The sequence below is a fragment of the Pongo pygmaeus genome, chromosome 19, assembly GCF_028885625.2.
Source record: "Pongo pygmaeus isolate AG05252 chromosome 19, NHGRI_mPonPyg2-v2.0_pri, whole genome shotgun sequence".
Lineage (NCBI taxonomy): Eukaryota > Metazoa > Chordata > Mammalia > Primates > Hominidae > Pongo > Pongo pygmaeus.
Window position 1 is genome coordinate 56738054 of NC_072392.2, and position 15765 is coordinate 56753818.

The following is a 15765-nucleotide window of genomic DNA, read 5'->3' on the forward strand; positions in this document are numbered from 1 at the left end:
AATACAAAAAAATTAGCCAGGCGTGGTGGTGGGCGCCTGTAGTCTCAGCTACTCGGGAGACTGAGGCAGGAGAATGGCGTGAACCTGGGAGATGGAGATTGCAGTGAGCCGAGATCACGCCACTGCACTCGAGCCTGGGCAACAGAGGGAGACTTCGTCTCAAAAAAAAAAAAAAAAAAAAGTCTTGGCCGGGCGTAGTGACCCACGACTGTAATCCCAGGACTTTGGGAAACTGAGATGGGAGGATTACTTGAGCCCAAGAGTTCAAGACCAGCATAGGCAATATAGACCCCTGCAGTCTCTACAAAAGATAAAAAAATTAGCCAGCCATGGTGGCGAGTGCCTGTAGTCCCAGCTGCTTGGGAGGATGAGATGAGAGGATTGCTTGAGCCCAGGAGGTTGAGACTGCCGTAAGCCACAATGGTGCCGCTGCACTCCAGCCTGGGACAGAATTTAAATAAATTTCTTCTTTATAAGCATATTCTCATATTACCAGCCAATTATATATATAAAAAAAGGCAAACAGAAAACAATGAAATGTCATTACTTACAATGTGTGACTCCAGCCAGAGTTTGGTAGAAAGTAGGAGTATCACTGTCATCAGTGAGGGTAACATACACACCTCCAGATAGAAGCCATCGAGAGAAAGTAAAAGCATCTTTGTTTACAAAAAGCCAATTTCTAAACTTTTCATAGTTTACCTTTTCACCCTAAAATTAAAACAAGAAAACATAAGTTTAGTCAAATTTTAAGGTATCTTACTTGGAACCTGCATAACCTGAAATTTGCAATTAGTTGGCAATTACCTTTCTGCTATCTACAAAGGAAGGATTATCTAATAACACTGCAGGGTGTATATACATATTTGGAAATCAAACTGTTTTCAAAAATAATTGTGCTTCACAACTTCTACTTGCATAAAATCTGTATGTTAACTACAAATTATTTCATCAATTCAGTAAAGCAGTATACTGCTAATAAGCCAGATTTTGTTTGCTAAGTATATCCCAAAACCAGTAAACTGCATTTTTTTTTGGTTTTTTGTTTTTGTTTGTTTGTTTGTTTGAGACGGAGTCTCACTTTGTCACCCAGGCTGGAGTGCAGTGGCGCGATCTCGGCTCACTGCAAGCTCTGCCTCCCGGGTTCACGCCATTCTCCTGCCTCAGCCTCCCCAGTAGCTGGGACTATAGGCACCCACCACCACGCCCGGCTAATTTTTTGTATTTTTTAGTAGAGATGGGGTTTCACCGTGTTAGCCAGGATGGTCTTGATCTCCTGACCTCATGATCCCCCCGCCTCGGCCTCCCGAAGTGCTGGGATTACAGGCGTGAGCCACTGTGCCCGGCCATCTGCATTTCTTTAAACATTTAATAAATCCAATTTTTCACTTGCCTTATCCCTCTTCTTTAGCACTCTTCAATCTGCCTGAGTTACTATATTTTAATTAAATCTGTATGGAATTAAAATACTCTTTAAATTTCGTTTGTGAATTAAAAACAACTATCCAGGTGTCCTCCTAGAGTAGACAATCAGGATCCCAGAAGGCATCACTGAAAACATGTATGTACACAGAGAACAAAAAGAAGCAAGTTGATTTCTGTTTCTTTGCTTTCTTTCCAGGTATTTTTCTTGATAAATCTCTGGAGAAAAGTATCCAGGCTGAAAAAGAGCATCATATGGTTGTTCAAGCCAATCCCTTTGCTTGGAAGACAAGAGATCCTAGGTTTAGTGGGAGCCAGGTATTTCTAAGCAGAAAAAGGGAGAAGCAATTCACAAGGAAATACAATGAAGTTACAACCTGAACTATTTGATCGGAAAAAAAAGAAAGAAATACAATGAATAATGACAGTCAAGATTGGAGCAGCTCTAATCCTAATAGACATGTTAAAGAATATAAATAATTAGTTACCTAAAAGAAATATGGTAGAAACAAACATATCTACATTGTTTAGTAGCATCCCATTAAGTGAGGCGATACTCTTAGCCTGGTAGTTTCAGAACATTTAACGTGACTGCAATCCGAGCAATCAAGACATTGACAGTCTTGTTTTTCTGAATGGAAGAATATGGTGTGAAAGTGGATCATACAAATTGGGTCATTCTTGTCATAACTAAATCAGAGTCAACAGGCCTGGGGTAGAAAGCATTCACGATACATTGCTCTCGAAATGTAATTCTCTGTTAAGTCCAGCTGCTGAGATGACTTGCTGCAACTAATTTTGCCCACGACCATCGCCCACCAACTGAAGTTTGCCAGCTCCCTAAAGCTTTACTAATACCAATGAACTTTCTCTCAGGACCATATGTAACACTCCCCTTTTTAGAAAACTCCCAACCTTCTCTTTGTTCTTTGGACATACTGAAGATCACCCAGTCTGCATGTATGCGCTATACATTTTTATTTTGACATTGACAATGACATTCAGACATGTTGCAGGGACATATGAGTACACTGCCAACATGTTTAGAGATGAGAGTTCCTACCCATATTCTTTCTGTATCCCATGTTTAGTCTAGAAAGAAGTTTAGTATAAATTCTACAAGCTGATGCACATTTTTACACACATTGTAAAAATGTGTGTAAATGCACATCTCTGACATTGGGATAAGTCTTAAAATCAATAGCATCCTTTAATTGTAATTTCTTAGTGGTTGTGATATTGTTAAATATATATTTGGTCTTCATCTCTTTTTCTGGCATGCAACTCCTAAAATTCTTGTAATCTCCAAAGTGATAAATGACTCTGCATGCTAATGAATGGACCCCAAGGCTGGGTGGGGGGGCTGCTAGATAGCCTCAGGATGGGGGCTGGCCACTGGAAAAAAAAAAACAAAAAAACACAATGATTAACCTCTAGGGACGGAGGGCAGAGGGCTAAAAGTTGAGCTGATTACCAATGGTCAATGATTTAATCAATCATGATCACTAGCGAAGATGTCTAGGGGTCAGTTTTGTGGAACTAATCCCTCAACCTGTGGGATCTGACGCTATCTCCAGGTAGACCCTTCTACCACCTTCATACAGAGCTAATACCAAATGTTTACAATGTCCTAAGAACTGCTCTAAATATTTCAAATACTAATTTAATCTTCAAAACACTCTCTACAGAAGACACTATTATTATCCCCATTTTATCATCAGAAAACCAAGACACCAAAAGGTTAAGGAATTTGCCTACTGTTATACAGTGGAAGAAAGAGGACTGAACTCAGGTAGTCCAGGCTCCAAAGTTAGCACACTGCCTGTCTAAGTGAAATACAAAGTAATCTCTGAAATTCACTTGCCCATTGGGAATCATTCTACATAACTGGTAGACCAAAAATTATACTGTCAAATCTGATTTTTTATGTTTTTGAGTCATGGATCTCTTCTAAAAAGAGAAGAATAGTTTAAAATATAAATTTCCATTTTAAGAGTCAACAAACTAAAATAAGTCAGTGAGAAAAAAACTTCATACAACACCTAGGTGCATTCCTTTATAACTTCATCTGTCAAGGCTAATAATAAAGCACAAGATAGGAAAAGCTGAGACCCATATCACTTAAATCTAAGCACTAGGTCCTTATATTTTAGCTAAAGTGCTTCTCTGTGTGTGTGTGTGTGTGTGTGTGTGTGTGTGTGTGTGTGTATGAACACAAAAACAACACAAAACATTGTTATTGAAAGTCTGAATTAACCTATTCTAATATAAATACTTGGATAGCAAGGTTCTACATGCAATCATCAGACACACTACTCAGATATTACAGCAGGCAAATAAATCAAATAGTTGAATCAAATACCAATAGCCCATTTACAATGTTGGTCTTATACCAACTAGAGGTATCTAATAATTCAAACAAGCCATATACATGAGCTTCACATTTCTTTGATCTTTTCTCCTCTAAAGATCTTATTAAAAACACCACCAACTCAGGCATTAACTACCACAGTCTTATGATGTCTTTATTATAGTAACTTCCTCTTCCCATAATTGAAAATTTAAGCATTCCACTCTTCCTATCACAATTTCCTCTTATGAGTACATTTCGTCTAGTATCCTGACACCAGCAATTTTTTAATTCCACAGGACCTACACCAATGACCTACCTGCAGATCACCATATTTAATGATCACTTCTCAGTGATCAAAGGTCAATTCACTAGACCTTTCAGGGTATTTGACATAGTTGAGTTCTCCTTCCTTCTTGAAACATTGTCCTCTGTTGGCTTCCAGGACACTATTCTCTTTTATTAATCCTCTTTTCTTGCAGGCTATTTCTTAGTGGTCTGTTTTGAGTCCTCTTCATCTCTCCAAACTCTAAACACTGGATTACAGGACTCATTCTTCCAACCTGTTTTCTATCTAAACTTACTCCTAGATGATCTCATCCTTACCTGTAAGCCAACAACAAATCCTTTACTCCTCAACAACAGATTTATATATCAAAAATCACATTTGACAACTCCACTTGAGTGTCTAATAGGATTCTCAAGTGTAATTACAACTTTCTTGATATCCAACCCGCTAACCTCCTTCTCCATTACTGTCAGCCATCTCAGTTAGTGGTAATTCCATTCATTTACTGAATCAGGCTAAATACTAATCATCTTCCCTCTGCTCATTCTGTCACATAGTCCATAATCAATACAAGAAAAAATTCTAGGCCAACTCTACCTTTGAACTAAATGCAGAATCTGAAAACTTCTCACTACCTCACTGCTGCACCATGTTCTAAATGATTGATTAAATCATTGACCATTGGTAATCATGATCCTCACGCCTGGATTATTCAGATACCTCAATTGGACTCAGTTCAGCCTACTTCCCACATAAGATCCAAAGTGATCATGTGTGTAAAAAAAAAAAAAAAAAAACCTCATATTTTGTTCCTCCTCTACTCAAAACCTTCCAGTGGTTTCTGTCTCACTCAGGGTAAAAGTCAAAGGACTCACCCTGTCCTATAGGACAATATATAATCATTTCCTACCACTCCCCTGTTCACACCATTCCAACTAAATTGGCCTTTTTATTGTTCCTTGGACATACAAGTACACCCCCACCTCAAGGCCTTTGCTATATTCTCTTGATGAAAAGTGGTCCTCCAGATATTTCATGGTTTTCTTTCTCACTTGCTATAAATTCTTTACTCAAATCTTACTTATCTGATAGACCTAACCGTTCTATATAAAATAACAAGATTCAGATTTTCTCTATTACCACCTTCTTCCTTTATTCTACTTTATTTTCCCCTATAGCACTAATTATCAGCTAATACATGTGCCTGCTATTGTGCTTAAATTTTTAGAGTACTGGGTAACCAACCACACTTAGTTTCCATCTACAAAAATGAGAATGTCTGCATAAACCTTATTAAAATGAAAAAATATCATACTTCCTGAAAAAGAAAAAAGAGTATTAATGTTTTGGACATCTATGTCAAAAATCCAATCAGTCAGGTTTGCTAGATTATCTTTTTTCCTTACAAGCAAATTTTTATTATGGGGGAAAAAACAAACAAATCATAGCTCAGTTCATCCTGAAGTAGTAAATTACTATCACAGCAACTTCCAGTCAATATGTCAGAACCAAAAACACAGGAAGCACATCCTTTTGCACCTGACACTTGGAAATGCTGGATAAAACATTAACACCATAACAACCACCAAAAACTGCATGCTAGGCTCAAAAGCAAGAAAGAGATATCATCAGATGCTATCAACACAGGAAATATTCAAAACCAGAGTGGTAAGAAACTAATGATAGACAGTCCAAAGATATATCAGAACCAGATATATGCAAATGGCTGAAGTATGGACAATCAATGTCTATACAGTCATGAAGGCAGAACTAACTCCCCAAATAAAACAAAGAACAATGGAGGACTGTCATACTGGTGAAATGGAATTGTGTCAAAAAGCCACCCATAAGAAACTGGGCAGCACTGAGTGCTGCATGAAACAATCAGAACTTCTAAAGGGATTTTTACTCTACAATCACTAAGGACTTTTCACATACTAGCAGACCTCTGAAAAGAAAAATAAAATAGTTCTCTCTGTTAAAGATATACTTTTACTATTGTTGAATTTTCCATTGTCTAATTTTTCTATAAAGATACAATGAAAATATATTATTTTTGAAAACAGAAAAAATGACTTTCCCCACCCTCTGGTAGAGTCCGGGTCTTGCTACATTGTCCAGGCTGGTCTTGAACTCCTGGGCTCAAGATATCTTCTCACCTGGGTCACCCAAAGTACTTGGATTACAGGTGTGAGCCACCTTGCCTGGCCCAAAGATGAAAATTTTTTAACACAAATATTTCACTATGCAAATCAACTAGGTGAAACAAATGACAAAATAGGCCTTGATAAAACAGGTCACAGATGGCTCAAGGCTAATGAATGAATGATATCCATGATGAAAAGCAAAGACACTACAACATAAGCACTGTTTCAGGTTCCTGCAGGAGTGAGTGTGTGTGTGTGCGTGTGTGTGTGTGTGTGTATTACTGTGTTAGTGTGAGTATATAGAATTGTGTTTCATTATACTCTAAGTATGAATAGTTGCCTTTACAGTAGAATTGAAAATTTTCAGATTCACAAATATAACAGTAATGAGAGTCATGGAATAGCACATAAATGGAAACATCAATAAATATAAAAATGCCAAGAGTAATCTGCACATAAACATCTGTTTGTCATACTTAAAACTTATTACACAACTAAGAGTTAATACTTTGTCAACGAAAAGGGATAAAATGTAAATCTTTAAATATACCTCTGAGAAACATTTCCTGAGTGTATCTGGGACTTTACCATCCACCACATGGAGCATTCTTTCCATTTCTTCCCGTATAACATAGTTCCCAGATTCACTTGAAAAAAGACTAAAAATGTCTAAGAAAAAGAAAGAATAAATTAATCTTAACAAAGATCAAATATACGTTGGTGGAAGTAGGGAGAAAAGACAAAGCTACAATAACTGAGTGATTACTAGGGCCAAGCACTTAAACAGTTTATTCCTTAAAATAATCCAGCAACAAAAATTTAAAACAGCAGTGTAGTATCTTTTCAAACATGCCAAATTTGCAAAAATCTTTAGTTATAACAATACAAAGTGTTATTAAAGACTAGGAGAAACAGGACCTCTTATACACTGTTAATAGGAGCACAAATTATTGCAACCACTTTCATGAATAATTTGGCAAAATCTAGTAAAGGTCAAGAGACATTCCAGAAACTCCACTCCCATCTTTGAAAAACTCTGATACCTGCATACAAAATACAAGATGTTCACTGAAATACTGTTTGTAAGAGCAAAACTTTGAAAAAAAAAAAAGATAAATGTCTATCAACAAGAGAACAGGTAAAATGAGATACACAGAATGAAATACTACATAGAAGTTAAAATATGTGTTTCAAGATGGATAAATATCAAAAGATATAATATTCAGAGGAAAAGCAAATGACAAAATCATCTGTATAGTACAGTAGTACCCCCTTATCCATGGTTTTGCTTTCCAAGGTTTCAGTCACCTGTGGTTAAGAGGTCCAAAAATATTAAATGGAAATTTCCAGAAATGAACAATTCATAAACTTTAAATTGCACACTGTTCTGAGTAACGTAATAAAATCTCTTGCCTCCCTCTTTATCCCACCTGGGACCTGAATGATCCTGTTATCCAGTGTATTCACATGCGACTCGCCTGTTAGTCACTTAGTGGCCATTTTGGTTATCAGACTTATAGATCACAAGAAGGGTGAGTACAGTAAGATATTTTAACAGAGAGAGTGACCAGATTCACATAACTTTTATTATAGTATATTGTTATAATAATACTATTTTATTATTGTTGTTAATATCTTACTGTGCCCAATTTTTAAATTAATCTTTATCATAGATACATATGTATAGGAAGAAATGGTATATATAAGGTTTGGGACTATCTATGGTTTCAGACATCCACTGGGAGGGTCTTGGAACAGATCTGCGCAGATAAGGGGGAACTAATGTGTACATTTATTTAAAACTTTAAACCTGCAAAGTAGTTGACAATGTTTAAGGACACATAAACATGTTGTATAAAAACCAGCATGAGAAAAAAATCACCAAATTCATGAAAGTGGTAACCTCTGTAGAGGGAAGAACAGAACGGGATCATGAAGGGACACAAAGAAAACCTCACCTTAGTTTTAATATTTTTAAAAAATCAAATCAGGGACATATGATACAATGGTGAGAAATAGTAAAGCTAGGTGGAGGTACGTATTAGATGTATGTTTGAAATATTGTTGTTATAGGCTGAACTTTATCCCCCTAAAGACATACTGAAGTCCTAACCTTGAAGTACCTGTGTATGTGAGATTATCTGGAAACAGAGTCTTTGTAGTTATAATCAAGTTAAGATGAGGTCATTAGGGTGGGACCCAATATAATATGACTGGTGCCCTTATAAGAAGAAAAGCACAAACAGAAAAATAAAGCCATGTGATAAGAGAGGCAGGGATTAGAATGACATAGCTGCAGGCCATGGAACCCCAAGGATTGACAGTCATCCTAGAAGCGAGAGAAGAAATAATTTTCCCCTACAGGTTTCATGGCCCTGCTGACACTTTGATTTTGGACTTCTAGCCTTCAGAACTGTGAGACAGTAAATAATCTGTTGTTCTAAGCTACCCAGTTTGTGGTGCTTTGTTATGGCAGCCCGAGAAAACCAATACAATCACATTTTAAAAAATGAAGAAACTTTTAAAATATATGTTTGTGACTTAAAAAATTGTTACCAGTTGTACCTCAGTATCCGTATCGGATTAGTTACAGAACCCCCAAGGACACCAAAATCTGCAGGTGCTCAAGCCTCATATAAAATGGCATGGTATTTTGTACATGAAAACTAAAAAAGAAAATCCTAAGCACCCCAACCAACTGAACAGACTCCCTCTCTTGGCCAAGGGGACCCTAGAAAATCCTTAAAAACAGATATTGGTCATGAGGGGATGGGCAGTCAGACACATCTCATTATATCCAATCCCTTTTGCAGTTTAGATGCAACAACTAACCAGCATTAAAAATAAAGATCAGAAGACTTACAGACTCTTTGTGGCAGAGAGATCCCAAATTGTAAACAAAACCTAAGGCTATGCCAGGCAAGGCATTAAGTCATGTACCCCTACACTTAAAGAATAAACTGCCAGGTGTGGTGGCTCATATTGGTAATCCCAGCACTTTGGGATGCCAAGACGAGAGAATCACTTGAGGCCAGGAGTTCAAGACCAGCCTGGGCAACATAGCGAGACCCCCTATCTCTACAAAAAATTTAAAAATTAGCTGGGCATTGTGGCACGTGCCTCTAGTCCCAGCTACTCAGAAGGCTGAAACAGGAGGATCACAGTGCAGGAGTTCAAGGCTGCAGTGAGCTGTCTTGCCACTGTACTGCAGACTGGGAGACAGAATGAAACCCTGTCTCAATCAATCAATCAATAAACTATGTTCTAACTGCTCCAATATTTTTCCTTTTCTTTTTTTTTTTTTTCTTTTTCAGACACAGTCTTGCCCTGTCGCCCAGGTTGGAGTGCAGTGGCACAATCTCGGCTCACTGCAACCTCCACCTCCTGGGTTCAAGCAATTCTCCTGTCTCAGCCTCCCTAGTAGCTGGGATTACAGTCACACGCCCAGCTAATTTTTTATTTTTAGTAGAGACAGGGTTTCACCATATTAGTCAGGCTGGTCTCAAACTCCTGACCTCAGGTGATCCACCTGCCTCAGCCTCCCAAAGTGCTGGGATTACAGGTGTGAGCCATCACAACCCACCTCAAAATATCATGGCATAAGCCACCGTGCCTGGCCATTTTTCTTTTTCTCCAGCAGTTATTGAATAAGCACTGGCCTTGAGATAAGCAATATTGAAACAGTTGCAGCTCATTCACCACCAAATGCTAACCTACTGACTCCTGTTCCACAAGCCATAACTACAGCTTTGACTGGACAAGAGAGCTATTTCAGTAACTATCAACAAGTTAGTGGTCTCCTGATAAGAAGACCACTGACCATGGACTGGTTCTGGCTGGTTTACAGAGGCTGCTCACTTGACTGCCTTGGTGTCCTTGTTTCACCTTTTGACTTATAGGGCCTAAATGTAATGTATTTAAATATTAAGTCTCCACCCCAAAGTAAACATGGGGCCTAACTGTAATGCATTTAAATATTAATTTTCCACCCAAAGTAAACATGGGACACATATAACAGTATGCATGTGTCAGGAACCATTTCATGAATATTCATGGCCCCTCTGATAAGCTGTTGAATATGTACAACTGGCCAACCTCTTCAGCATAAATCTCTGTTCTATTCTCCCTTGCATAGTACCTGTTTGGGGTATCTGCTGGAAGCTGTGTTTCTCAGTCTGTCAAAATGGCCACCTTGCAGGCTGTAACACTTTATAAGAAATAAAGTCTCTTTTCCAAATTTATAGATATCATAATTTTTTTCAGTTGACACATATAACCTATCCACATCCTCCCATATATTTTAAATCATCATTAGGTTATTTATAATACCTAAAACAATGTGAATACTATGTAAATAGTTGTTATAATGTGTTGTTTTTTATTTGTATTATTTTTATTGCTGTACTGTTACCTTAAGCTCCTAGCCTCAAAAAGATCCCCCTGCCTCAGCCTCCCAAATAACTAGGATTACAGGCATGCACTACCATACCTGTCTTGTATTTTTAATTATTGCTGCCTGGGGCCAATTTATATTTCTGCTGGTGAAGAAATGCTAATTTGGAAAAATCAACATCACAATTATATTCCAATACATAAAACTGGGTTTATGGATACATTCATTATCTTGATTATGGTAATGGTTTACTGGGCATATACATGTGTCAAAACATATACAAATGTATAACTAAGTGTGCTGGCTCATGTTTGTAATCCTAGCACTTTGGAAGACAGAGGCAGAAGGATCAGTTGAGGCAAGGAGTTTGAGTCCAACCTGGGCAACCTAGCAAGACCCTATCTCTACAAAAATAAAATAAAGAAAATAAATTAGCTAGGCATGGTGGCATGCACCTATAGTCCTAGCTACTTGGGAGGCTGAGATGGATCACTTGAGCCCCGGAGTTAAGGGCTTCAGTGAGCTATACGCCACTGTGCCACTATACTCTATCCTGGGCTACAGAGTGAGGCTATCTCCTCTGTCCCCTATCCCCTCCAAAAACAAAAACAAAAACAAAACCACATATCAAAATATATACTTTATATATGTGCATATTATTGTATGACAATTATACCTCAATAAAACTTTTCTTAAAAATGATCTCTTTATCCATTTTGTGCTGCTATAATAAAATACCACAGATCTAGCAACTTATTATAATGAACAGAGATTTATTTCTTACAATTCGGGAGGCTAAGAAGTTCAAGGTCAAGGCACCTGCATCTGGCAAGGACCTTCTTGCTCTTCCATCATCCCATAGCGGAAAGCAGAAGAGCAAGAGAACACATGTAAGAGGGAGCGAGAAGGAGGCTGAATTCTTCCTTTATAAGGATGCCACTCCTGTGATAAGAAGCTCACTCCTGAGATAACAGCATTCATTCATTCATGGGTGTGGACCCCTCGTGACCTAATCATCTCTTAAAGGTCCCACCTCTCAACACTGTTGCACTGGTGATTAAGTTTCCACACGTGAACTTTGGGTAATGTGTTCAAACCATAGCAAGAATTAAAAATAATGGTCTAGATTCAAGAATAGGAGGGGATTCTGAGAAATTTAGAAGCAGTCCCAGGGCAGTATCTTAGCCTGTTGAGGCTGCTGTAACAAAATACCATAAAATGGGTGCTTATAAATAACAAATTTATTTCTCACAGTTCTAGAGGCTGGGAAGTACACCATCAATTTGGTGTCTGGTGAAGGACCAATTCCTAGTTCACCGACAGCCACCTTCTCATTGTATCCTCACACAGGGGAAAATATAAAGGGTCTCTCTGGGGCCTCTTTTATTAGGGCACTTAATCCCACTCATAAGATACTTACGATTAACCCTCATGACTTAATCACCTCCAAAAGGCCCCATCCCCTAATACCATCACCTTGGTGGTTAGGATTTCAATATATGAATTTTGAGGGAGACACAAACATTCAGACCATAGTAGGCAGATTAGAAAAGGAAGAAGGAAGAGAGAAAGACCCAGCATATGGTGGTCAAGAATAAAAGCAAGGCCGGGCACGGTGGCTCATGCCTGTAATCCCAGCACTTTGGGAGGCCGAGGCAGGCGGATCACGAGGTCAGGAGATCGAGACCATCCTGGCTAACACGGTGAAACCCTGACTCTACTAAAAATACCAAAAATTAGCCAGGCGTGGTGGCGGGCGCCTGTAGTCCCAGCTACTCAGGAGGCTGAGGCAGGAGAATGACGTGAACCCAGGAGGCAGAGGTTGCAGTGAGCCAAAATTGTGCCACTGCACTCCAGCCTGGGGGGCAGAGCGAGACTCCGTCTCAAAAAAAAAAAAAAAAAAGAATAAAAGCAAAGGAATTTTGGGAACAAAATGCTACATTCTGTGTAATATAAACAGCTTCCATACTTCCCCTGGGAAATCTTCAATAAAATATGCAGTGCTTATGAATGCTTTTGGTAAGGCAGATCTGTCTTTGGGGAGCTCAAAGAAAAGAATGAGGGGACAGAAGACCTTATAAATAATTAAATGAATGAACTTTTTAAAAGTAAATAAATCTATATCCCACGAAACACAGACGGACACTAAGCAACTAAGATTATCTTCCCTTTCACATTTAGCAGGGGAAATGGTGTCCTCTCATTATAGCATTTCCCTGATCAGCAGGATTTAAAGGTAATGAATGAGGTGCCACTCTTTTCTCTGCTTAGATAATTCACCTAATAAAATTAATTTCTGAAGTTAAAAGTAAAACATTAAAAAAATTAAACCTTTTACAAATAATGTATATAAAATGTTATCAAGTAAGTAAACTTTGGTTTTGTTTGTGAAACAAAGAATAGACTACTATGTCTATGTCATCAGAATTTAAAAAAATAAGTTATATTGAGACATAATTCACATCCCATAAAATTCACCATTTTAAAGGAAACATTTCAGCGATTTTTAAAGTATATTTATAAGGTTGTGCAACTGTCACTCCTATGTAATTCCAGAACATTTTCGCCAACCCAAAAGGAAACCCTGTACCCATTAGCAGTTGTTCTCCATTTCCCTCTCACCTGATACCTCTAGCAACCACTAATCTACCATTTTCTGCCACTGAAGATTTGCCTAATCTTGAAATTTCATATAAATGGAATCATAATATATGGCCTATTGGGACTGACATCTATCACTAAGCAAAATGTTTTCAAGTTCATCCATACTGTAGCATGAATCAGTACTTTATTCCTTTTTATACCACAGTAATTTTCCAGCATATGGATATATCATGTTTTGTTTATCCATTAACCAGCTGGTGGACATTAGGGTTGTTTCCATTTTCTATTATGAACAATGATGCTGTGACTATTTCTGTACAAGTTTTTTTGTGTGTGTGTGGTAAACATATGTATTAAATTTTCTTGGGTACATACTTAGGAGTGGAATTGCTGGGACACAAAATAACAACGTTTAACAATTTGAGGAGCCACCAGGCTGGTTTCCAAAGTTGCTGCACTACTTTATACTCCCATCAGCAATGTATGATGCGGGTTACAATTTTTCCACATCTTCCTCAACACTTGTTATTATCAGGCTTTTTACTTTTAGCCAGTCTAGTAGGTGTGAAGTAGTATCTCACTGTAGTTTTAATTTATATTTCTCTAATGACTAATTATGTTGCACATTTTTTAGGTGTTTATTTACCACTTGTATATCTTCTTTGGGAAAATGTCAATTCAAATCCTCTACCTGTCATCAGAATTTTGAGATAAATTATTCTGTACATAGATGTGGTATTATTTTTGAGATAATAAAAGTACTTACATTTTGCTTTCTCTTCATCTTTGCCTCTTGTAAGGAGGACAAGTCCAACTATTAAATTATTGAAGTGCAGCCCTTTGGATGTTCCACCAAAAGAACAGTAAATCACCTGGAAGAAGATGATAAAGCCAACCTTAGGAGGCATTTCAGTTGTTGAGGAATCTGAGGCAGCTATCATCTTTAACAAATTTTATCTCCACCTCCAGAAAAGGCCCTGGTAAATTTTAGTGAAATGATGTTAAGTTTCTCCCTCTTCTTCCTCTTTTGGACCTTGTTATTGCACTCAGCCAAGAATAGACTGTGTCTACTGTAAAATACGTACAGATGGTCCCCAACTTGATTTTTCAACTTTACAATGGTGTGAAAGTGATACACATTCAGTAGAAACCATACAGTATTCAATAAATTACATGAGATATTTAACACTTTATTATAAAATCTGATTTGCATTAGATGATTTTGCCCAACTGAAGGCTAATGTAAGTATTCTGAGAACATATATATAAATATTTTATTTATTTATTTATTTATTTATTTGAGATGGAGTTTTGCTCCTATCGCCTAGGCTGGAGTGCAATGGTGTCATCTTGGCTCACTGCAACCTCCACCTCCCAGTTCAAGCAATTCTCCTGCCTCAGTCTCCCAAGTAGCTGGGATTACAGGCATGTGCCACCATGCCAGGCTAATTTTGTATTTTTAGTAGAGATGGCATTTCACCATGTTGGCCAGGCTGGTCTCAAACTCCTGGCCTCAAATGATCTGCCCACCCTGGCCTCCCAAAGTGCTGGGATTATAGGCATGAGCCACCGCGCCCGGCCTGAGCACATTTAAAACAGTCTAGGCTAAGCTCTGATGTTTGGTAGGTTAGGTGTATGAAATGCCTTTTCAACTCACAATATTCCCAACTTACAATGGGTTTATTGGGCTGTAATCCCAGGGTAAGTAGAGGAGTATCTGCATATTACAGACTCACACAACTGAATTATTTATTCTTTCTCTTGGGAGTCCTTATCAAGGTCCAAGAGTACAAAGGTCCTCCAATAGCCACAATAATGTGATAAGAATTTTGTTCAATTACACAACTTCCTTCAAACCTGGGAAAACTTATGCACATTACTTTGATTGGAAAAAAAGATACTCTCTAACTGAATGTTCAGAAATTCAAAGAGACTGCAAAAAATATTTTTTAACACTCTCAGAAATAAGTATTATAGTAATCAGAAATAAAGAAGAAAAACTATGCATAGGAAAGGGACAACAGAAATCACAATAAATTCATTCATTCAACAGTTCTTTGTTGAGTACCTACTATCTGTCAGGCAAAAATTTTGTCAATAAAAATGCATGATTAAACAATAATTCGAGAAGTTAGTCAATATGAAAACTGAAAATATATATTATTCACCAAATTATATTTATAAATATATTTAATAACACCTGACAACTGATGTCAAAAACTATCTATCTCTAGTGCCAGTGATAACTCAATCCAGCAAAAACTAGCCAAAGGAAATAGCTACAGAACATTAAAAATATTTTTAAAAAAACCAAACAAACAGAACTAATACACTTTGTAAAATAACTATTTTTAGTTGCCCCATCTCCCACTCCCAATTAGAAGAAAATAACAGGGAAAAACAAAAACAAAAACACCTTTATCCCTGGGGAAGGGCAGGAAAACATAATGGCCCCAGACCTTACAGATCCTCTATCACTGGGAAGAAGGAAGATCAATGTAAAAGTGTCACCCCTAATATCCAGGGACACAGCACCTGCCTAAAACTGAGACAGAAATAG

General features: G+C 37.7%; 1 protein-coding gene across 8 annotated transcripts in view; it reads right to left on the bottom strand.

Moving 5' to 3' along the window:
• The window catches only part of USP32 (ubiquitin specific peptidase 32), a 213005-nt gene that overhangs the window by 108976 nt on the left and 88264 nt on the right, over positions 1 to 15765 (bottom strand). For 7 of the 8 annotated variants that reach the window (XM_063655614.1, XM_063655613.1, XM_063655611.1 and 4 more), the window contains exons 3-5: positions 13972 to 14077; positions 6759 to 6877; positions 552 to 711 (exon numbers count right to left, since the gene is read on the bottom strand). In XM_063655614.1, coding sequence (XP_063511684.1) covers positions 552 to 711; positions 6759 to 6877; positions 13972 to 14077 — 385 coding nt within the window. Of the gene's footprint in view, positions 1 to 551; positions 712 to 6758; positions 6878 to 13971; positions 14078 to 15765 lie in introns of those variants that run through there. The other variant, XM_063655615.1, reaches the window with a different exon arrangement.